The sequence below is a fragment of the Bacillus rossius genome, chromosome 14, assembly GCF_032445375.1.
Source record: "Bacillus rossius redtenbacheri isolate Brsri chromosome 14, Brsri_v3, whole genome shotgun sequence".
Lineage (NCBI taxonomy): Eukaryota > Metazoa > Arthropoda > Insecta > Phasmatodea > Bacillidae > Bacillus > Bacillus rossius.
In genome coordinates this window covers 47,688,243-47,713,422 of record NC_086341.1, presented here as the reverse complement: position 1 = coordinate 47,713,422, position 25,180 = coordinate 47,688,243, and the positions used below count along the sequence as shown (strand labels likewise).

General features: G+C 39.6%; 1 protein-coding gene across 3 annotated transcripts in view; it reads right to left on the bottom strand.

The window, feature by feature from the left end:
• The window catches only part of LOC134538899 (transcription factor SPT20 homolog), a 58,929-nt gene extending 36,828 nt beyond the window's left edge, over positions 1-22,101 (bottom strand). For all 3 annotated transcript variants that reach the window (XM_063380504.1, XM_063380505.1, XM_063380506.1), the window contains exons 1-8: positions 21,871-22,101; positions 15,633-15,760; positions 10,825-10,949; positions 9,468-9,611; positions 7,677-7,806; positions 6,783-7,012; positions 1,937-2,149; positions 804-938 (exon numbers count right to left, since the gene is read on the bottom strand). In XM_063380504.1, the coding sequence (XP_063236574.1) occupies positions 804-938; positions 1,937-2,149; positions 6,783-7,012; positions 7,677-7,806; positions 9,468-9,611; positions 10,825-10,860 (888 nt within the window). In that variant the 5' untranslated portion in view covers positions 10,861-10,949; positions 15,633-15,760; positions 21,871-22,101. The remainder of the gene's footprint in view (positions 1-803; positions 939-1,936; positions 2,150-6,782; positions 7,013-7,676; positions 7,807-9,467; positions 9,612-10,824; positions 10,950-15,632; positions 15,761-21,870) is intronic.
• Between the last annotated feature and the right edge of the window lie 3,079 nt (positions 22,102-25,180).

The following is a 25,180-nucleotide window of genomic DNA, read 5'->3' as shown; positions in this document are numbered from 1 at the left end:
ATATAAGACAAATATTTACACTCCAATTGATAAGAAATGCCAGCCAGCAGCATATATTCCCGTTAATTAATGTTTCAGTTATTTACGTAATTCCATTTTGTTTTAAAATCTTTTATTAAATTCTTCACTTGGTAAAAACAAGTGATATTAATCTAAATATACATTCTTACATCACTGTCTTTACTGCTAAGTGAATGTACTTAAAAATATTTGTAGATATGTATACGCAAATCAAGATTTATGATGCTTATTTCACCTAAGCAGTGTCATTCTGACTAATACACATTGCACTTTTACAATACAATAATTTTGTTATAAGCATGTATAGGACATGACTACTTTGAACAATAAAACTAAATTGTTAAGTAGTTGAAAAATGAACCAATGTTGTAATGTGAAAAAGGGTTAGTTATAACAGTCAAAAGATAGAAATAAAGATGATATTTATTTGTCCCTACAATATTTCTGTATTTATTATATTCAGTTTGGTGCAAACTTCATGCTAAATAAATTACATTAATTGAATTTAATACATATAAAGGAAAGAAAAGGAATTTTATGAATTTAAGTATTTATTATCAATGCTGATTAAATTCATAACTTTTAAGTGCATTTCAGTCTTTATGGTGTATTGAATTTCATTTTGGTGTAACAAGATGTATTGCTGTGATTTTTGGTGCTTTTCCGGTTTTATCACAACTCACCATATAATCTTGTTCCTAAACATGACATCATACATATATAAACATATCAGTTAAGAATCCACAAGACATAAATACTGAAATTAATTAAATTATTCTTACCTTTTTAGGAAGTTTGGCATTAGAAACAGGTACAGTGGTGCGTGGTTTGGACTTGCGTCGACTCAGGAAGTCTTGTAAGGGTAAACTGCAGCGAGACGGGAGCTGTTCCAATTTCCTCTTGCGATTCACCGACGCCTGAGCAACACCCGTCACACAGTTGGCATGAGCACACGCAATATCTACACCAGACAATACTGTAGCTATGGCCACTGTAAATAATCATAAATATTTCTCATAAACTAGTGGGCTTAAAATATTTTAAAAAAATACAAGTAATGAAATTAAAGAAATTAGTAACAACCTTTTCATAGGCAACCTTCAAAAATTTGTTTGAAAATATGGAACAGTTTCAGGAACCAAACCAATAAGTAAATATTTTGCATTTACTTTGGATGACGTAAAACTGGAATCTCTTTGTCTGAGTGCTGCTGCCCAAAGCCAACGGCCGGAGGCATACTGGTTGGAATGTGACATTCAACCCGCACCACTTCAACCTGCTCGTAGCAGACGCCTGCACTTGTCCCCCCCCCCCTCCCACCCAATGCATCAGCCGTCCACACACTCTTATGTTTCACGCAGTGGTATGAAAGAGAGGTGTACAGATGTGTTTGTTAGAAGAGCGAGAATAATAACGCTGGACTACTAACAGTTCTTGGAAAGAGCCAAGCTGACTGTTCGTGGGTTGGGGAACGAGGCGACGTAGTCATGGACGGGTGCATTAATTTTCTAACACTCTGCAGTGTTCTCATGCAGTATAGATTTATCCTTACCGTTTCTACACTGTTCATCAAATTTGGAAAAAAAAAAAAAAAAAAAAATTTCCTAAAAATGTGCGGGGGAATAATGTGAAGGATGCTTTTTCGAAGACATCTATGTTAAAAACAGTAAGTCTTTTATCAGAATACTAATGTCAATTACTTTGCCGTTAGTAATTGCCATGTTACACACTTTGTTTCGCGACGATCAGAGGACACGTCAAATAACTATATTTCAACCAAAACGTGGTTTGTACGGATAAATTGTTAAACTGATGCCCCCGATGCTTACAAATAGGGAAGACCAGCTAAGCAAAAGACAGACTTTCGTCCATGAAACGGTATATGGATGTCTGTTAAGAAGCAATGGAGACTGACCTGGGAGAACTTGCGCGCGCACTTCCTGAGCGCGGTGGTGTTGAGCGCGCGGTGCTGGTACTGCAGCCTGTTGTAGGCGACCAGCAGGGAGGGGGAGGCGTCCAGGCAGAGCGCGGACTCCGTCGCCAGCACCAGCTGGCTCTCCAGGAGCGCGCGCTCCTCGGCGCTCCACTCCTCCTCGCCGGCGAGCTGGTTCACGGCCCCCACCAGGCTCTGCGGCAGCGCGACAGCCCGCGGTGCGACTACAGTACTCTGTGGCTCCGGCCACCACAGTCGTCTTCAACTGCTGTTCCGTCACCTAAACCTCAAGCTTTGAACGTTTTTATTTCCCCTTCGCAATTTCTTTACTTTATTAACTGTAATTTAATTTTATCGAGCAGAGCACTTGAGCAGGCCGGACGTTCTGCAAAAGACGTGAACTTCGACTAAAAATCACACGAGTTTGGCACCAGGGATTCGTTGCCCAGAATCTGCAGCCTTTTGCAATGTTTAGTATATAGCACAACTCCACCAGAACTGATAAGGTAAAAGTCAGCATGTGTCTTTCTCAGAGGGCCGCGCTGCTATGGTAACTCAGTGCTTTAAAGTGCAGTGCTTAATTTTTTTCCCCATTTACGTTCCTGCACACTGCTGCTTGAACTGAGTGTGTTAATGGCGTTAATTTACACACGATACGTCTATACGTCTGAACTCTGCTGCTTTTGAAACCAGATAAGCCTACATTTTTTGTTGCTGTGTTGCAAGTTTAAGACATTTCCCTCTGGTAATACCGTATTTACCTCCAGAAGGATCACCCCTTCGTATGGGTTACACCCTTAATTTTGGGCAACAAAAATCTAACATTTTCACCATAAGGGTCGCCCCTGCATATGTATTGCACCAAATATATCTGTATTCACTAGAGTTCCACGGATATAAGTGAAGTGTTTTACTCAGCTTATTGGCGCGTAAGAAACATGACACAGCAGGACTCTTTAGTGAATTTTAATTTTAGTGATCTCACCCACAAGTAGTGGGTAAAGTTCAAGGTACGAAGTGAGGACTTATGACATGAACCAGTCTGAACGTGGTTGAATGCACCTGTCAGCCAGGATGCGAGACACCGGTACGGGTGTCGGAGAGCAGGGAAAATGTCCTGAACCACCTCGCAGCCAGCACGTCCCATCGGTGTGGCTATGACGGTTCACAAACCTCACAGCTGCTACTGCCTTCATCTCGCATTCCAACAGTTTACTTCTGATTTCACTCATCTCTTTGTTTGTAAATATACTGCAGTAAATGGTTTGAGAGTTACAGGTTTGGTTTGCTACTATGTGCAGCGAGGTTTGCCATGCTACCTTACCAAATGTATTATTTTGATAAAAATTCATACCTGTGTTAACACTCATACATTTATGGAAGAAACTCAACACTTCTTTTAGTTGTACAACAGTTCTTGGAAACAATTTTACATTATGGAAAGTTTTTTTTAGTGATGGTTCGAATCTCATTTTTCTCGAATCCGAATCTCGAATCCGAATCCCAAACAGTACCTCGAATCCACCCCTCGAATCCGAATCCAGTTCTCAAGGGTTAATTATAAAATAATTTATAAGTTAAGAGAAAAATTTCAACATTATGCAGAATTATTTAACCCTTTAAATTTTTATTTAAAAAAAACAAGGATTTTGACACGGTCTGGATGAAGACGATTCCGTTTTTGGTCACATGTTTCCTGCAGTGCTGAACAAACGTTCAGAGAACACTGTCGCGTGTGGTGAACACAAATATTTTTTGGACAGTTTATGTAGTCTGGGTGAACACGCAGACTGAGTTTTCCAGTATTCGAGAATGTTTATTTCTGGGTTAACTGTAGGATCACGTAAGAATCTGGTCACTTCATCAATTGCTGTAGAATCCGACTTGGTGGATTTAAGGCATTCAGGCATTATCTGTAAGTACAGTGATTCATGTATCCACGGAAATCGGAAAACGAAATTCAACATCCGACAGAACAATATTTTGTAGTTACCAACTTGACATTTGTTTAAAGTCACAAATGAAGGTAAACGCTTTCCTGAAATATTTAATGGAAACTGAAAGGCGCCATCTTGGCTTCAATGGTTTCAGGCCATAAGAAATATTGTCGTGCGTCTTTTAAAATTAAGCCTCACTAAAGCATAGTTAAAAGTGACGGGGTGTTTTCTCTAGTTTACCCATTAAAATTTTTTATATTAATATTAGTTATTTTTTATGTTGCTCAAAATGATTGGCTAACAAATTCATTGGTTGGCCATCATGGAATTCTCAGATAATACATATTTTAACGGTAGTCTACACAAACCAAACTTGGTCCTAAAAAAATTAATAAATAGAATGTGTATCAGAATATTTAAAATTGAATTGCAATTAAAATAATAATTGTATAATGTATTAATTTTTGTCATTCATTATTTCATTTTTATTACTACATGTGCGACCCTAACTTGTGTTGAAAGTCGGCATTATTGTTGTATTACTAAGTAACAGATTTCTTGGTAAAGTTATTAAAAAAAAAAACAAGATTCATATTTAGTCTAGATCCTAAATTTGCTTTATTTTATTTTTTAGCATATTCTGAGAATGCATATGTGATTTATGCCTTATTTAATGCCAATGCAGTGACAATGCATCCATGTTCATGAATATAAATAAGTTTCCCAAATCAGTACATGCTTCATAATTTTTTTTATATAATAACATATTAAAAGTACAATACAGTAGAACCTCGTTAATCCGTGATGCTCTAATTCGGGAATCGGATAATCCGGGACGATTTAAAAGAGAAGAAAAAAAAAGAGAAGTAAAAATTGCTTAAAATTAACGTCAGGCGGGCGGGTGGCCGGCAAACACTGCAAGCCATCGCGTGGGCCGCCAAACTCTGCAACGATGTTTGTACCGACCCTTTGTGTCGCCCCCTTCCAGCTGTCACATTTGTCACTCTTTAAACTTGAGGGGGATGTCCTGACTTCTGCTTCCCGTCTCCCTTTGTTTGTTTCCGCCCGCCAACGCACGGCAGGCGCCTGGCGAGTGACGTGTCTGGCTGGCATTCGGCTGTACGAGGGGGAGGTGGGGGGGGGGGGTGCAAGGTCAGCACGATCTTATCTTTCTCTCTTCGGCTGTTGTAAATGACCGTGAACTAATGGCTAGGCAGTGCTGTATCTTTTTAAGCCGAGACACTAATTCGAAGACGGCCGGCCCTTACCGTGAACGGCCTTAACCCAGCTGCACGCCGGTGTCTGAGAAGCTTGACAAGACCTTCCGGGCTTTTAATCGCTAGTCCGTGAAATTCGGTAATCCGTGATTATCTCGGTCCTGATCATCACTTATTAACGAGGTTCTACTGTACCTCAATAGGATGTGTTCCAAGGAAAACGTAAACAGGCCAAGTAAATTGTAAGCATTTAAGTTTTTAAGGTACTACATTTACATCAATATTTTTCCTCGAATCCCAAATCTTTTCCCTCGAATTTCGAATCTTTCGAATACTAGAGATTCGGTGGGATTCGAGGATTCGAGGATTCGACCGGCCCATCCCTATTTTTTTTATTTAATAATAATTTATGGAAAATGTTTCATTTTTCCAACAACCCCACGACTATAGCCAAGATTTTACGATGTTATAAAAATGCAAATTTTGTTATTGAAAATAGTGAATTTCGTCTTTATCATTATTGAAGATTATACATATGTAATAATAAGTATATATCAAACAGAGTAACGTAGATCCACTGCAACAAAAATGTACGGTAATATGCTTAAAATGTGTACATAGAACAATACTACATATATTGATATAAGTAAGTTAAACATATTTTTTTTTATATTTGAATTTTACTTTTTGTCAATGTCTTATCACAATACTATTAATATGAATTTTAAAAATGCAATGTTAAAAACCCAAAATCACATGTTTCTCTGTAAGCCTTTTGCCATCAGCTTTAAATTTAAATAAAATTTAAAAAAATGCTTTAACTTTACTTTACTTTCAAAACATAATAAGTGGGAATTAAATAATTTCTTTTTTTACTTAATATACAATATTTAATGTTTTTAATAATAATCTAATGTCTAATCTGAAGATTTATGAAATCAATTCTATTTTTTAATACAAAAATGAGATAAATGAGCTGAATTTTGCTGTACTTTTATAATTTATAATGCATTTTGGTGTTACGCGGTGTATTCACTTCCTTTTCTGTGTTTGGCGGAGTACTGACTTCAATTTAGCTATTATTTTGGTTTTATCGCTATTCAACACATAATTTTGCATCTACAGGGATTATCCTGAAAGTAACTGGATTGATACTGGCAAAGACAGTTCATCACTGACAAGATGATCTTTAAAGCAGGACCCACGTGAAGTTACACAGTGCTGCCAACGTTCTGTCCATTGGCTCGCACGCCCCCTGGAACTCCTCATCGACGAGTCCCCGCGTCCGTCCTGGGACTGCGACAGCTGGATCCTCAACCACTACACCGCCTCGGAAACCAGGGAGTTTCTGGCCGAGAAAAAAATCCCAACCTTGACCCAGCCTGCGAGCAGCCCAGACTGTTTCCGTGCGACATTTTTCTGTTCCCCCGGCTGAAGAAGGTCGTGAGAGGACGACATTTTCCGACCTTTCCAATCATTCAGGACGTCACGATTAGGTACCTTCGCAGCATCCCAGAGAAGGAGTGTTACAGGGGACGTGCGAGCAATGGACAGAACGTTGGCAGCGCTGTGTGACTTCACGAGGGTCCTGCTTTGAAGATCATGTTGTCTGTGTCCCAGCATCACTCCAGTTGCCTTCAGGACCAACGCTGTGCCTCAGCGGCGCGCACGTACCGAGGTGGACGGCTTCAGCAGCACGTGCCTCACGTCGCACACAAAGTGCGGGAACGCCTGCCGGTAGTCGCGCACCTCCGCCACCACGCAGCCGCAGTAGAACAGGCACGGCTGCACGGGCTCCAGCAGGTCTGCCAACTCCGCGGGCAGCTCCTCGTTGTCGATGTAGGCGAGGAGCTGGTCCTCGCCGTACGAGATCCTGTCCGTCTCTATCATCTCCTCCGTGCTCGCTGCAACACGGCCCGTCACGCCCCGTGCACGCGTCCGTGTCTCCAGACATAGTACAAGCCTGATGAGACCCACTTCAACAATGAAGTTGTGCGATAAGTGGTAGTCATATAGCAAGCACATGTCTCTCCTTCTTGGAGGAAATTATTGGGAGGGAAAGGGAAGGATAGCCACAGTTTACAGGAACATCTACATCCTTCCCTTTCATCGGAATGCGGATGTAAAGGTCTTAATGCTTTTATCTGTGCGTGATTTGCTACAGCCTACAAAAAATTCTAACTGAACTAGTTTTTTTTTTTTTTTTTTAAAGCAGTTTCGAAGATCGTAGATGATAACCTTGTTTGCATAAAAAGAAATACGAAAGTTCACCAGTGTATCGGTCAGTCATTCCTTGCTTTGTGAGCCATTCATTGTCCTTGGATAGGGGTGAGGCTTTAGCTACCTTGTTTCGCACAAACTATAAAAACCAGAGGTTAAAATTTTATAGATATAAAAAAAAATGTATACTGGGCAAAGTGATGGAGAATCAAAATTATTGGAGTTTAAAACGTAACAAACCAACTGCATTAAATAAAAACCAGTGGATTCTGGAGCTTGTATACCAGCAGAAAGCAATAGCGAAACAGAAAGAGCTGACAAAAGAGAGAAGCGTGCGGGCTCGGGTACCTGACTGCTTGTTGAAGGCCTTGAAGGCGAGGGAGAAGCCCTTGTCGCCCGGGTACAGGCTGACGACGACCGTGTTCAGCTGCTCCCTGGCTACCAGCTTCTCCAGCAGGTGCGAGCACAACCGCAGGTGCTGCAACATCACGGCCACGCTCTGCTACCACGTCGACCATTCAACCACTCACTGTCCAGCGGTGCTCCTGCGAGGCTGGAGCCCTGCACCTGGCCGCAGGACTTGAGGGGCCCGCCTCGTCAGAGGTGCACCCAAGTGTGTCAGTGAGGCAGGATGCTTCTAGCGCGGCGTCTCCTCTGAGCTGGCGCACAGTCTTCTCGTCGTGCATATGAGCGGTGACCATAACATTACATGGCAGAGAAATGAAGATAAAGGTGTAATGCAAGTCCCTTAAAAGCTTTCAAGAATTTGTACCGGTTGTTTTACACCTAAAAATTACTCTGAAAACATGCGTTTCAGCCATTTTAACTCTTCTAAAAATACGTACTGTTTTTAAAAACTTAGTCCGAAATCAAAAGTACTTTCCGGCCCTCGGCGAACTCTTAAATGCTTTTTGTAAGCAGAACCCCACTCGGATATCTTGGGCAGTTTCGAAATCGCGCTGTTTTTCCTGAAGCTCTGCGCACCGTGTGTGCGCCTGGGTAGGCGGGGGCCTTAACAGAGATCTGCTCAGTGAACAGTACGTGTAACCCGTTCAATCACTTAGCGACGTGTCGCAGTTGTATAACACCACACTCTTATTTGAAGAACCAACATTACAACCCCGAGTTTGGCTTCCCTAAATCACTCCAGGCAAATGCTGAGATGGTTACTAACCGTGCACCATGACAATGTCCTTTCCTCCGTTTTCTCAAACCATCATCTTAACTTTACACCACAATAAAATTTAATATATTTTGCGACTAACATTCATTCAAATATAATACACGAATACAATCTAAGTTAATTTTACAAATATCCTTCAATTATCGGGGATTGATCTAATGAGTAAGGAGTTAAGAAGGCACATTTAGATACATTACGTCCTATCACAGAATTGTACTTGGTTTTGATGATGACAGAAATATATAAACTCAATGGTAAACCAAACTGCAGCTGTAGCTTCTCCCAGTGCAGCCAGGCATGACGTGAGCACAGAGATTCACAAATACAGTCACAACATTAAAAAAAATATTCACAAGTATTCCACAGGTCACGCTACTAGTACAGTACCTTAATAACACCTTGCATAAACACGAAATAAAACATTCTCTGAACCAAACTGCTTCTCATTACAAAGAGAAAGCATTTTTTTTTTTATTTGTTTCACATGTTTACAACAGAGTAAAAAAAAAACAAGGCAGATTCATACAATGCAGAGCACCAATCAGACACAGATTATGATAATAACATAGTTCAGTGACCACCTGGAGAAATTTCGCGAAACCACACACCACCAAAATACAAAGGGCCGTGTAAAGCAAGTGGTTTTGTAGACTGATGAGTAGGGACACCTGTATTTCGCGAATACATTTCGTGTCAAGGTACGTCGCAAAACACAGCAGTTTTTTTTCTTGTAGTTATTGGCTGTGGTCGGCGAGAGGTGTTTTCCCGCACTTGACGGGGCCAATGGGAATGTGGATACCGTACTGCTGCACGCACACGATTCGCCATTACTCTGAGATAAAGCTACAGTGTTTTGTGACATACCTTGACACGAAATGTATTGGCAAAATACAGGTGTCCCTACTGATGAGGCAACACTGCTGACGCAGAGAGGGAGCGAGGAAGGAGAAGCGTACCTTCTGGGGCTGCTGGAGGTCCCGGGAGCTCTCCTCCAAGTAGAGCTGTCTGAGGCGCGCGTGGATGTCGAAGGAGGGCTTGCCGGTCTGGTCGGCGAGGCAAGGCACGAACTGGGGGCACTTGGTCGCTATATGCAGTAAGTGCTGCGGGAACGAGACAGTGCAGCTGACCAACCCATATTGCTGATCAAACAAAAATGAAATTATATTACAGAGCCTTTTAAGAAAATAGCAATGGATATTAGTATATTCTTTTTTATCGTACAATCAAAATAGCTATATATCTTTGTGTTTTTTTTTACAATCAAAATCAGAGATGGTATTATATTAATGGTCGTCACAGGTTCGAAGTCGTATTAAAGCCAACGACGCCCTATCACTCAAATATTTAATATTCAGGGAATTTTAGATTCAAGCTCATACTGTAGGACTTAGTGAATAAGATTCTCAACATTAAAGAATTTAAATCAATAGTTTCTCATTTTATATAGGCCAAACTAACATTTGTTAGGCTCTGCAACATTCATTTACCTCAATTTTTGTTTTATTAACACTTATTAACAGAATTTTAAACAAAATTGAAAATGGATTTTCTGAATGTTTAATTTTCTGAATGATAAATAAAAATTAAAAAATTATTTAATGGACTCTAGTTATCAAACAATAAAACTTAACGTAAAAACTGCACCCAAAATTTCTAGCATGCAGTATGCTTTCAAAATCATGGGCGTAAATAAGCAGATTTAAGCATTTGGGAAACTTTTGAAAACAAACAATTGAAAGTAATGTTCGCAGGCTTTCAAGGCCATTGTCTGAAGTAGCTTGGCTTCTGGGTTGTAGCCGTGTCCTTGGCGAATAATTCACAGACGTTTACGGTCGACATTGCAGTCGCCATAATCAGGGAGCAGTTACCTACTGCTCCCTGATGATGGCGACTGCAATATCGACCGAAACGCCGGTGAATTATTCGCCAAGGACACTGCTACAACCCAGAAGCCAAGCTACTTCAAACAATTGAAAGGTTCTGTGGTAAACTATAAGGAGAAGCAGACAGATATATTCCGACCTTGCGGCCGGCATTTCTCAACGTTCCCCTCCCAATATGCGCCCTTGAAGGGAAGTGTGGGAGTAACTTCCAGTTCAGTTTTAAAATAATTCCAGAGCTTTTTAATATACAGAACTGTTAGGGATCACTCCCTGTTGTTTGATCGGGAAGGTATTAGAGCAGAGGCTGGGGCCACCAACCCAGCATAGTCACCACCTCAGCCCCTCTACCACACTCAGCTGACCAGACAGTTGGCTGTGTCCTGAGCCCTGAGACTTCATCAGCACTACTGGCGGAGCTGTCGCTACTCACTTCAGCTTCCTCACACGCCGCCTCCAGGCTTTGCATCGTTATGGGCGCGTGGTGTGAACATCCAGCCAACTACAGCGGAGAGGCCGAGATCACGATACATGCGGCAGCAGCGGCCCCATGGACACCTGCGCAAGCGACACGGCTGCGCTCGCGCGAGGCGACACACGACGACGACGGGCCACTCGACAATCCTGGCGCCGAGTGACCGTACTGGCTGGCGAACCCGCCCTGCTTAATAGATTTAGTGTACAGTTTTTTTTTTACACTTAAAAATTTAAAAATAATAATAATAATAATAATAATAATAATAATAATAATAATAATAATAATAAGTTATGGGGACTGCCGACAGAAGTGAAAACTTGAAACTTTGGAATAACTACGTTCTATTTTTGAATTTTTAAATTAATTTTAGTCTGAATATCATTCAATATCATGCTTAACATAAGATGTGACTCATAACTGACTCATAATTTCACACTTATTTACATCAGATGATGACGTAACATTAATGACATAATGATGATTTTAGTCTGACATCATTATGATCTCCCTTAAGTGGATTTCACATTCCGATGACATAGTAATGATCCTAAATTTTTTTGACTAAACCAGGCATCAAATAATAATAACAGTAATAAATTTTTAAATGCATAGCGATTGAGGTTCAAATCCCACTCAGATCCTTTTTTTTATTTTTTATTTTTTAATAAAATAACAATAATAAATAACTAAATAAAAAAGGATTTGAGTATTGTTATTATGATGATTATTTATGAAATCATAATTATTATTAAATTATAAATATATAAAAAATAATTCAATGTGACTCAAATACAAAAAATTATAGACAAAAATCACAACACTCGGGATCTGAACCTATTACCTAATGCTCGCCAGTCTTATGTGCTATCCGCAACACTACACAACCAAATTACATCCAGGCATTTAAGTTCATATAAGCTAGTCGTAAACCACGTCTCTAAAAATGACAATGCATTCTGTCCAAAATTTAAGGGAGAAGGGATAAAAGGTCACAATCACATGTAAAATTACTATGTACACAGTTGGCAATTATATAAAAGTTGGACTATCTTATTGGCTATAATATATATACTTTTATTACTTTCATGTTTTACTTTTCGGTAGATTATTGTAAACAATTACTTTAAAATGAATTAAATTGAAATTATTTATTTCTAATTTATCGTGCAGGGGTTCAGAAGATTTCATACTGATTTTCTCAGCTCTCTATACCTCAATTTCTATCAATATCAGTATGATGTCAGCATGATATCATTTATCCTTACATAATTTTTTAGTCACAACAGATGTGAGTGGTATATCAAAATTACGTAAAAATTCATTACCTAGCTATGACTTACCAGTGATGTCAGACCTAGTTTATGTGTTCACTGGGCAATGCACAGTATACACAAATTAATCTTTTCACTTGGTCAATTTAACTTCACTTGCTGCTACTACAGCATGTCGGTGATGCGAACTCACAAGATTGTACCCATCCAAGAAGAGTCCAACACGCACATGATACAGTTGAGTACTGTGCCCGGCAGATAACTTGGCGTCTGCGCTCCCTAGTCCTGTCTAGGGTAAAGGGGAGGGCGAAGAGAGAGATACCCTATTGTCAAGGTCAGCGGCCAGGTTTGTACTAGCAGAACAGAAAACATTCGGTGCGTGACTTACACTACGTAAGTATATATCCAAGGCGGTAAGGCCTTTTGGCTAAGAGCGCTGGGTTACCAAACCAAAAGTGAGAAATCCTATGAATTATACTTGTACTACATAAGTGTAAAATTGTGTGAATTGCAGTGGTTGTGCTCGAATATTTGTACTCATCTGTCAGGAAAAGTAAAAAACTATTATCTAAACCTGCAACGTTTTGCTTTGTCCCATCAAATATACTTACGGTGTCTGCTAATTATTATGCTAACCAAAATTAATTAAAATGTTGTTAACTCAGTAACTAGTGAAAACCAGACACTATTTATTTTGGAAAACTAGGTTACTTAGTATGTAAAATAAATTTAAAACTATGCTTCTTAATTCATTGTGTTCTCAAAGTTATTTTTAAAAAAGGTCTTACAAGAAAAAGCAAACGACCAAAACATTACGCAATTGTAGCTCACCGCGCGAAAGCTATCTCACAGTTGATGACGCAGGAGCCAGTCTAGCCCTTATCGTTTTCCGGTTTCCGTACCTAAAACGTCCCATAACTTACAATGTTAAACTTTCCATTTAAGCCACTTTTGCGCTTTTTTGGAGTAATAGCAACTTATACCATAGAATAAACTATTTTATTATTTCCCGCTCTCCGCTATGTATCACTTTAGCGCGCCTCTGCCAGCTGCCACCTTCGCCTTCCATTTTCGGGTATACACTGAAGGGCGATATTTTCCTAACAGCCACTACACGGCTCTCGGCTACGTGTCGCCTGCTTACCCCCTCTTCTTTCTCCGGTCCCGCTGTCCCCGCACCCCGCGCTGAGACACGCTAAGATAACTGCCGGCCACAGTATATACAATGTATTAGTGTATATATGTGTATACATGTGTATACATGTACACAGGCTGCTGCGCATCGCCAGTCTGGCGCAACACGCCACTATCAAAAATCGCTCAACGCTGCTAAAAAAGTTTTCACTTAAAAAGAGGAAAATATTTTTTAAAAATTTAGTTATTTGAGAAGTGAATTAGTTTAGGAATTGTAGCATGTTTTGAGTGTAGAAGTAGTAAAGTTAGTGTTAGTTTTAAGTAGAGGTTTAGGTTAGCTCGCAGGGGAAATTACAGTGCATTCATAAGACAGATAGGCTGATAGTGAATGTGGACACGAAAGATGGTGGCAAACAAACTTAAATCATAATGGCTTTATTGGCACAAAGAATAATAAAATGGAGAGAAACCAAGAAGAAATGAAGAATGAAATGAAAAACTGCAGAGAAGAAATGAAAATAAAATTGATAACTGCCAAGAAGAGATGAAGAATGAAATGAAGAACTGCCGAGAAGAGACGAAAATAAAATTGATAACTGCTAAGAAGAGATGATGAATGAAATGAATAACTGCCAAGAAGAGATGAAAATAAAATTGATAACTGTCAATATAGATGAAGAATGAAATGAAGAACTGCCAAGAAGAGATGAAAATAAAATTGATAACTGTCAATAGAGGTGAAGAATGAAATGAAGAACTGCCAAAAAATGAAGAATGAAATGAAGAACTGCCAAGAAGAGATGAAGAATGAAATGAAGAACTGCCAAGAAGAGATGAAAATAAAATTGATAACTGTCAATAGAGATAAAGAATGAAATGAAGAACTGCCCAGAAGAGATGAAAATAAAATTGATAACTGTCAATAGAGGTGAAGAATGAAATGAAGAACTGCCAAAAAATGAAGAATGAAATGAAGAACTGCCAAAAAATGAAGAATGAAATGAAGAACTGCCAAGAAGAGATGAAAATAAAATGGATAACTGCCAATAGAGATAAAGAATGAAATGAAGAACTGCCAAGAAGAGATAAAGAATGCTATGAGGACAAGTTGTATTTAGGATTGTGTTGCAATCGCAGCAGTTCACCTCGTGCGAAGACTGTCTGTAAAAAGGAACACCGCGGCTGAAGAGTGTTACCTGCGACCATCTCTCGAGGAAGGTGCTGAAGGGTGCGTAAACAAACAACGTAGTCACAAGTGACATAAGCAGGACTTAACTGTTTTCAACTCGCTAGACAACGGTGGCTTTCAAAAATTAACCTGCTTCTCCCTTGCCTCTAGATGGCACAACCACTCACTCAAACTTTCTGGTGCTCCCAGCAGGGTTGCCAGCCTGACATCATGTTTGTTCTGTTGCTGGTTTACCCGTGCTGTTTTAGTAACTACTTAAAAGTCTACAATCTGAACAAATAACAATTATACTCCTAAATCCATAAAAGTAGATGAATGATAAAAATAAAAATAATCATTATTAGAAAACATAAAAAAAAATGGCTTTGCAACAATTTCTCACTTAAATATATTGAACATCACTTTCTTACTAACCCAAATATTATATTTTATTTGTATTCCAGCAAAATAATAAATTTTTTAATAAACAATTTCTTCTTCAGGTTATATGCGCTAAATGTCTGCATGACAATCAATACAGTAGTAAGGTGGTCACCTTAATAAGCTTGAATAATATTTTACCTGACCCAAAATATACATATAATATAATTCTTATGATAAGTTTTCCTCCTTTATACACCGAATATTTTTAAAATTAAAAATAAATGTGTGGGAGGAGTTCATGTGCGACCGAAGTGAAACTGCTTGCTTATTATATTATTAGGTGTAGGAAACATTATACTCTTTGGCTGAGGTTGCAGACAAATAATAAACATGCTAGTATGTGAGCACTAAATAATGCAACTATGAAAGTATTTAAGTGTGAAAGTATGCAAGTATACAAGTGTGGAAGTATGCAAGTGTGGAAGTGTGCAAGAGTGGAAGTATGCAAGTGTTGAAGTATGCAAGTGTGGAAGTATGCGAGTGTGGAAGTATGCAAGTGTGGATGTATGCAAGTGTGGATGTATGCAAGTGTGGAAGTATGCTAGTATACAAGTGTGGAAGTATGCGAGTTTGAAAGTATGCAAGTGTGGAAGTGTGGAAGTATGCAAGTATGCAAGTATGCTCTGTGAAAAAGTGTTAGTTAGTATGCACTGTGAAAGTGTGCAAGTATGCTGCGTCATTAATATCTCTCCCCTGCCGTTTCCTCCACAGTTCCCCCAACACTGAGATGCAGGCGCGCGGCTCACCTGCTCTAGAGCCCAGGCTGCGCTGTGCCGGCCGGCTCTACTGGGGCTCGCGGTGTTCCCCGCCCACAGACCAGGCGCGGCGCAGCCATCCACTCGCACACGGCAGCTTCCGGAGCCACTCCACTCGTCTGCAGTCACCGCACACCACAGCTCATCACCAACTGCTTTCTTAGTCTAATTTACTGCTAGTTCTCTTTTCACGAATCATAGTTCACAAACACTGCACTACTGGTGAATTTTTTTTACAGCTTCCATCCACAAGCTAAACTGTATTTACAATGGTTCCTTGTTCTTCTTAATTGTCTACTAGCTAATGCCCCGCATGCGTTGCCAAACCCCTTTCAATTTTTTTGTAATTTTTTTTTAAGTAAGAACACATATACAAAGCATCTATTTCTCTCTCTCTATATATATATATATATGTCCCTCTATAAATCTCACTATAATTCTCTATATATATAAAAATTTCTTTATATGTATTTTATGTATCTATATTTCTACCTATATCTCAATCCATCCCTATTTATATCTCTCTACATGCATACATACACACACATATCCCTTGCTCTCTCTCTTTATCTCTATATGTGTATTATCTCCCTCTATCTCTTTATACCTCTCTTTATTTCTCTCTATATCTCTTTCTATGTCTATATCTTCCTAACTATTTCTTTATCTTTACGAAACAGAATACAAACACACAAACATTCATTTATATAAATATTTTTACCTATCTATAATTTTATGTATCTTTTTACCTGTCACAGGTGTGACACAAGTATAAAAAAAAAGTGTGTATTCAAATGCAACGTTGTGTCAAAATTTCAAAGCAATCGGTGAAGAAATTTTGGAATTTTTTTTATGATTTTGAACAAACATTTACATTTTTATTTATATACATATCTTGTCTATAGATCTAGTCTGAATACTCTTCTTGCCCTTTTCTATCATCCTTGTTTTTATATTCCCGGAAGTCTGTAATAGGCAGAGTGCACATCTCTTTAGTAGTTCAGGATCTGCTATAAGGTTCTACTTTCTACAGTATCTTCTTTGATCACGGCTCATAGACCTCATAGACCTCATAGACCTCATAGACCTCATAGACCTCATAGACCTCATAGACCTCATACACCTCATAGACCTTGAGGGAGCACGGGTCATGGAACGGGATAAATTGATGGTTTATTTATTGGTCACCAAGGATAGAGTTCCCGAGAAAAAATTAACATTTTAGGGCCCAACAACTGATAAGAGTGGAATTTTACTGGGGTGGCGTCCAAAAGATTAATATTGTATTCAATAAGATGACTGTTTGGTTAAAACACCTCAAAATATGCTACATATGTCTGTTTGCCAAATTGTACTCTGGCTGAGATGGTCCAGAAATAGAATATGTCCACCATCAGCTCTGGTTTGTAGCATGTTAACCATACTCTGAGCTCGAGAGTTGAAAGCTGCTAAAGGAATAATGACTTAGTTATTAAAATTTAAATTTAAAATTTCTTGCTTGAAGGTCAATTACTCAGTTCTTTTTTGGCAATGAAATCTGAGCTTAAAATGAGATCAGTTACAAAGGATCTGGGGAGAACGCTAAATGGTTGGGGGGGGGGGTAAGTGAGGGGAAAAGGGAGGACTCCTTGCCACCGGGTGAAAGCACAGTTGCAAGAGTAACAGTCAATTAAATTAAATTCAATTCAATTCAATTCACTCTAAAAATGGAGAAGTCCCTGAAAACAAATCAACCCTGCAGCTGTGTTGATATTTAATGGTTGCTCTGAGACAGTGAAACTTTTGGAAATTACTGTTTCGGTTCCCCTAATTAAATTCTTTATCTGCAATTTTTGAAAAATAAGTCCTGAGAAAAAGCTACGAACTAGCCCAGTATCAATTAAACCTGGTATTTAACGTGTGCCAATCATGTTTGCTTGCATAAGGCAGTGCAATAGGAATTGTCCCAAAAAAGCAAATATTGTGAATTGTTTGTTTTCTTGCTATTTTTCGACAAATGAATGCACTGTTGTGGAATATTGTTTTTCTGAGTACGCAAACAATTTACATTCGTTGAATTTAAAAAAAAGATAATAAACAATGCAGCCCCGCCTTTATCAGTTTCAGACTGCAACAAGCAAGAAGGTTCATTATGCTTGTCCCTGCTAATCTTCTTTGGTTGGCTTTATTTCCCTTTTAAAAACAACTGCTCAAGTCAACACACCCAGCAATAAGGAATAAATTGATCCAAAAAGGTAACTAAGTGTTTGTATCCATCCTTCCAGATATTCAGACAGCACAAGGCCACAGACATACACATAAGGGACACTGTAGCCTTGTTAACTTTTCTTTAATGTGTGTTGCACAATAGGCTCAACTGGAAGATAAAGTCTAATTTCCCGACTATAATCAACCAACCCTCGTGTGTTACTTGAATGAAAGGTAATTTTTATACCAAATAACAGATAAAATAACAAATCGAAAATGGGTTGCCTAGTCATATCTTGGCCATGCTACCCTTAAGTAAAAGGAATTTTACGAATTTATTTTTCCATTGCACCCTTTGTTATTTCGTAAATTTTCATACTAATCAGTATCAGACATAAGTAAAAAGAAAATAAAGATAGGTTGCCTATCTTTTTCATGGCCCCAGTACCAAGTTGCAAGGAATAAGCATATGAGTTTACCTTCATTTGTTGAACTACAGAGTGTCCATAAAAGAATGTCACAGTTGCAATGGTACACTATTACAATTAAATTTTAACTATTCACAACAAATCATATATCAAATTGAAGGTAAACTTGCCTAGTTTTTTTTTTAAAAAAAAGCCATTATATAATGTTTATCAAGATTACTATAGTAAGAAATTAAAATTATGTAATTCCTCATGTAAGATGTGCACAAAGTAGATGTTAATCGACCATTAAATTGTGGGACTCTTAGTCCTGTATTATCCAGTACATACTTAAATTTAATTTTTAAGCTGTAGCAATTTTTAATGAAAATAGCATCTAGAAGCACTCTGCGATCAGAAAGATTAGGTAAAGACCATGGTGGTGAAGATTTTCGAGATTAATGATTTTGAACAATTTATTTTGTATAGATTCTATTTTTAAACTATTAGAGAAGTTAATACGATTCCAGATAACTGTGTGTGTTTGAGTAGCAGATGCGGAGCCTAATAGACCCCCAACACCACCAACTGGGCCAAGGGAGCTTCTTTTTTCTTTAACTTCTTGAATATATCTTTGGAACAGTCACTTTTTAAACTCCAGCAATAATCTGCATCATGTGCGTATCCCATCTTCCTTGATAGCCGTCCATAATTTTAATATCTTGCTCCTCACTGCTGTCTGCAGTCCAGGTGGCCTTGTAAATAGTGCACCTTAATACTAATGTTGCACCCAAGGGATTTGAAAAGTTTAAGCATATTGTTTACCAGTTCAACATGGTTTACTGCTTTTCGTTGGCCCAGAAAATCTCCGACAACTGCAACACATGAAGTCCAGGTTTTTCGCTCAGCCTCATTCATGGAATATACAAAGGCTTGGTCCTTAATTAATTATCTTATTTCTAGGCCGTTAATCATTCCTGCTTTAATTTTTTCCTTACTCGCGTGAGGAATTCTTCCCCCTATGAATGCCAAGCATGATCCGTCCTTATCAAGAGCCTTTCCAAACTGCTTCATAAGGTCCAGCTTGATATGCAGTGGAGGAAAGATAATATTCTCTCGTTCAACTAAGGGTTCTTAATAACTTTTTTTTTTCTCCAACGACCATATCTTCTCTCTAAGGCCACTCTTGTCTTACCCAGTGGTGTGTTTCGTCTCTTCTATCCCAGAGGCACAAGAAACAAGGATATTTGGTGTGGCCACTTTGCTGTGCGAGGAGAAAGTTTACCATTTGTAAGTCCACACAAATCAACCATTGATTTTCACGATACCTTATCTTCTCCAAAACCAAAGCTATGGTGCTATATGTTTCTTTCATTGTCGTTGAGTGATAGAGCTGATAGAAAAAAATATTAATTTCATATTTAGATTCAGCATCCCAAATATAGCTAAAATCAGTTCCAAAATCCTAGGCACCAAAAATTTTTTTTTTTGTTGGTCTGTGTTATTTAATATTGATTGTTTTCGCATTCGTAGAAAACGGTTGCTTATGTTGCAAGCAGGAATCACTGAGAAAAATTACTTGTGAATTTGTGTAAATTTGCATTTTACTTTAATTGTTCACAGACTGAATGGTGCAACATATACTTTGTTACACAAACGTTTAAGAATATGTCGGAAACTGTGACATGGTTGGTATCTATAAGTTGAGTGTTTTAAGCTTTTTTGTGTTTATTTATGGTAAAATAACTAGGGTTAAGTTTGTGTACCATTAGGTAGAATAGTTAATAGTATGAATTCTTACAAAATGGTGTAGGTACATTATTTTCATCTGAGTCTAGAAAAATATGTAGTTTTGAAAGACTCTGAAGTCAGGAAAATTGTGTGGTTTAGGTACTTAAACAAATGTTAAAAATGATGTGAAATAATTTAAATATTTGTAATTTACTTGTTAAAAATATTTTAATAATAGTTTCAACATTTTCTGGTAAACATCTTACACAGCGGATTTTCCTCAAAGTAAAAATAAAATTAAGAAAAAACCACTCTGCAACACTAGAGACGTTCCTGTACTTACACTGAATAAAAGAATTAATAAATTCCTACTAGTTTCTGAGAAATCCCAGTTTTTAGCTCACATTTCAATATCTGTGCATTGCTGCTGCCACCGCCGTTATTTGTTTACCCACACAGGTTTGTGTTTATTTTTTAATGAACTTTATTCAAAAATTGTGAATGGTCAATTAGGTAAGGTAAGCTACATTAAAACAACTTTCAAACGTTGTGAACGGTTGGTTGGGTTAGTACAGCTACATTAAAAATATTATAACATATTTCTTTTGTTGCTTAAGAATTACGAATTTAAGATGTAGCTATCCTAACCTAATTAACCATTAATATCATTTCACAGTATTTTTAAGTAGATATACTAACCCAACCAACCATCCACGATATTTTTAAGTATTTTTTAAGTCACTAAAGTAACCTTAATGTATGAATCGTTCATTACTACGTGATTCAAAACACTACTTTAAATCTTTAAATGAAATATAAAAAAAAAATACTTTCTTAATTCAAATACATTTGGAAAGAAATCAACAAACAGAAAATATAAACATTAATATTTCCCTACAACTGCAATGCGCCATCATATTAACTACTTTCATTATAAAACAATATCTACATTGACTAAAGTTTTCTAAAATAAACACAGAAACCTGTAGGGATAAACAATAAATGGTTACAGCACCATTCAGGCAGTAGTATTGTTGAAAGTGTAATCTATCATAAACTATTTTGTATTTATTAACATTGTTTTCAGGGTAAATACAGGAACGTCTCTAGTGTTGCAGAAAATAGTATTTCATTAATTTTATTTTTACTTTGCGGAAAAGACGCAATGTAAGATATTTACCCACTTTCCTCATTTTTGATTGCTTTTTAACATATAGTTTTGTTCAACTTAATTGCTCTTTGCCTATTCATTATTGAGTGTTTTGGGAATCGAGCAGAAACTTAAAAATGCCGTGTTTTGAGACAAATAAGGAACCTTTTTGATAATAAATATTACCCTTTTCAGAAATTTTTTTATGGAAAAACCAAACTTGTAAATAATTACCTACTGGTGTAATGCCATAATATTGTTACACCATAAGATAAAAACAGTACTACAAATTGTACTCTTAACTGCAGTTTAAATGTATTAAGTAACCACCATTATTCGGGCTAAAGTAGTATTCAGGTTAAATGCACAAGGTTCTTAGCAGCTCTTACTAAATGTTATTTTAATAAGTATAAACAACAAAGCTTAATAAATAGGTCTCATATTTCCAGTCTCGTTATCTCAGAGATTGCATGTGTGAGCAAACAACATTCAAAAACCAGAGGTATGATTCACATGTAAGTAGCAGTACACAAGTGACTTCAGACAACCACAGCCAAACTCTGCAATGCAAGTTTGCACAGATGCTATGAGGACTACGCGGGGTCGCAGAGGCACGTGTGGAAGGTCAGAGCCCAGCAGATATGTTCTGTCCGTCCACCGGCCCGCGGCGGGCCCCTGCGCCCAGCACTCGCATGCGGAGCCCGCGCGAAGCCCCCGCGACACTCCCGCCCCCACGCACAGCCGCGGGACCCACCTGGCCAAAGGCAGTCTCCGCTCCGCGACTGCCATCAGCTGTTCACGCCAATTCTAACCCCCAACACTCCCCCGCGCACACACCACTGCTCCCGCAGTCGCACCTCCGCTCGGCCAGCGCCGCACGCTTATCGCGACCCGCTCGTCGAACACATTCCAACCCCTTCTCAGTCACACCGTGGGTATTTACCACCGATTAGCTTCACCCAGTTTACAAACATACTATGCTTACTGTGACTCGATGGGAAATTCGAGTCACGAAATTACCAACAATTGAGAGTGTTATAAATGATAGGAATTTTTAGTCTAAAATTCCCCACTACCGTTATTTATAAACAGGTTTAAAAACATTATTTTCGTGACATTGGCTACCATGCATTCTAGTGTAAATCCTTTAACCAAAGACCTAGGTCGTTGCCTTTTACTATATAATTATATTTTTTTAGAGAAATAATTCTGACTAAATTTGAGTAGTAAAAGGTAGCGCATTTTCCAAGTAAATATTAATCTCAAATTTCTAATACTTTATTGCTATAGTCAGATTTTTTATTTATGTGTGTGAACAGTGTGGACCGATGTGGCGATGTGAGCATCAGATAATATTAAGGTTCATGATACTAACCCAAAAATTAATTAGTATTGACGAAAGTCGTCGTACCCTCCCAGGTGCAGAGGCCGTACCTGTCCACCGACGTGTGCCTGAGGGAGTTTTGTCCCCCCAGTGCACCATCTGTGAAGTGCTACGGTCAGGGACGCACCCGCATGCACCCTAGCATGCCAGTGGGCTCCTTTTAGTGTTATAAATAATTCTGCTTTTATGTATTTTTTTTAAATGGCCACGAGACTTAACAATTGTGTATATAATGTAATCGTAATTTATTAATTCTTGTGTGAATTTGCTTTTCATTAATTACTCGCTAAAGTTATGTTAATATTTCTGTGATTCTTCTCAAGTGTTTTGCCGTGCTAGTCATGTAATCGCAACCTGGCGCATCGCGGGGCGGGCCTCTCCCACGCTGGCCGATTTCCCCTCCCCTCCTCCGCGGGCCGCGGGCCGCGGCCCGCTGGCGCCGGGGAAGGGCAGTGGTGTTCTGGGCGCGATCGAGAGCAGACATGCACGCCGCTCCGCGCTGCTTGTGAGGCGCGTCTTCTCAGCTCGTAGTCCGACGACAGTGTAACATCACGGGTTGTCACTGCAGCCGAGCTGCATCCGTTGTATCGCTCACCGTCTTGAGTTTTACAAGTTTTCCAGGGCGTCACCATACGAACGTCATAGGCCGTGTACGCGCAGTTACGGACCACCGAACCTCGCCGTCAGTACGAGACTCTTACGTGATGGATAGCGTACGCGCTGCGCATCGTTACGGAGTAATCTTAATCGGAGCCATTGTTACGGGAACAACTTCCCAGTTTGTGTCGGGACATGTTAACGGACGAGACTTTCTTCCGGGGATCCGGGTCGTAGCGGGGAAGGCGCTCATTCCGCGACGGATCCGCCAGGCTGCGGCAGGCTCTCTAAGCGACAATAAAAGGGGCTCGTGAAACAGTCAACACCGAGTTATCCTTGTAACTGCCTACCATTCTGCCTCCTCATCTAAACTCCCTCCAGGTCCCACATTTCCCGGTCCCGGCCACGTTGGCCTGGACCCACACCTCACCGACGAGAGCAGCACGGGCAAGACAGGGCAATTACGCAAACGGAGAATCAGGGACCAAAAGCCGAGGGACGTCAGTATATTAGTTGTTCCAACAATCCACTGGTTATAATCCACTTCCTCAGACATTTTTTTTAAAATATCAAAATTAAAACTTATTAACATATAGCTAATAACCCGCGAATTCGCTCGCGTACTGTCAGGGCATTGCTGACATTCTGCCTTTGAAATAAAAGTATGTGTTATAATTCCAAATATTTTTACTTAATAAAAAACACAATAAATTGGCAGGTGTAAAAAATATTTTAGTTTAAAGAAAACCGTTTAGTATCTGCCCGGCTACTTCAGGCCGTTATGCCTCATCAGCGCCCTCTCTTGCATAGTAATGCTACGAGAGAGTAATGCAGTGTGGCGTGTGTATTTTTATTATCAGGGATTCGACTTTTATATTTTGTAAATTGACTTGTCCCAGGCAGAGAGGAGGAGCGGGAGCGTTCCCCGGACAGGGGTCGCTGCCCAAGAGCAGGGGAAGACCGGGCAGAGGTGAGGAGCAGTAGCGGTCCCCAAGTTGGGGTCGCTGCCCAAGAGCAGGGAGAGAGCGGGAGCAGTCCCCGAGATGGGGTCGCTGCCCAAGAGCAGGGGGAGGTAGGAAGGAGGAGCAGTCCACTAGAGAGGTCGTTGCCTACCAGGGGAGTAGGGGTAGGAGCAGTCCTCCAGAGAGGTCGCTGCCTAAATAATACTGCTCAAGTATTCTTGCCACTTTTATTTACCCAGAATTACTGGGAAGAGCTTTCTGCCTGGCTTAGCTAAGCCAGAGTAAATATACAAGGTATGTACATATTCATCAGGGAGGGCACATCTGTACCCTTCCTGTGCATACATATTCGAATTACAATACTCTTTACATTCACTTGTATAATTAACAGGTTTCTTGTCACAACACTGGGTATTTACATAATTGGCCTGAATTAGGCTGGGCCGGTAGACAAAGTTACCTTAATTTACATTCCCCTTTGTCAGCCATCTAGGGGCGGGTGGCGAACTAACTTTCCTCCCCATAGATTGTGTAGGAGGGGTGGCGCACTTGGGGCTTGTGCTATTGACGTCGTCTGGCCGACGACCACCCCAGAGCCCGACCTGCACCCGCCAGTATACGCTCCCGCTAACGGAACACACCCCTGGCCATGGCCCACCCGAGTCAGGCGAGCCGAACAGCAATTAAAGGCAAAACCGCGGAAACCTGAGTAGACAAGAGAAGAACCGTACCCATTCCTCCTGAAACATTAAATTAGGATTTTAGCGACAATAAAATCTCTTCCAGACACATCCGTTTGGAGTCTAGCGTAATGAGGTAACGCCTGGCGCGAGAGAAGCCGAGCTTCCTTCGGACGCCATGCCAGTTCGGCAGTTCAGCGCAGCTCATGGACCGGGGCGGACCTACGTCCCACGGAGAGGCAACATCCTTTGTCTACATTGAAAGTAACGTCCGGTAAATATAGTCACTAATTAACAAAACCCCTTTTATTACTTAACCTCTCCGTGAGTACCCGGTCCCTTTTTTCGGTCCAGGACCTAATCCGGCCGCATCAACTTAAGGACACCCCGCACCACACTTGGTCAGCGGGGCTGCTCTTCAGCATACGGCACGGGCCGTCT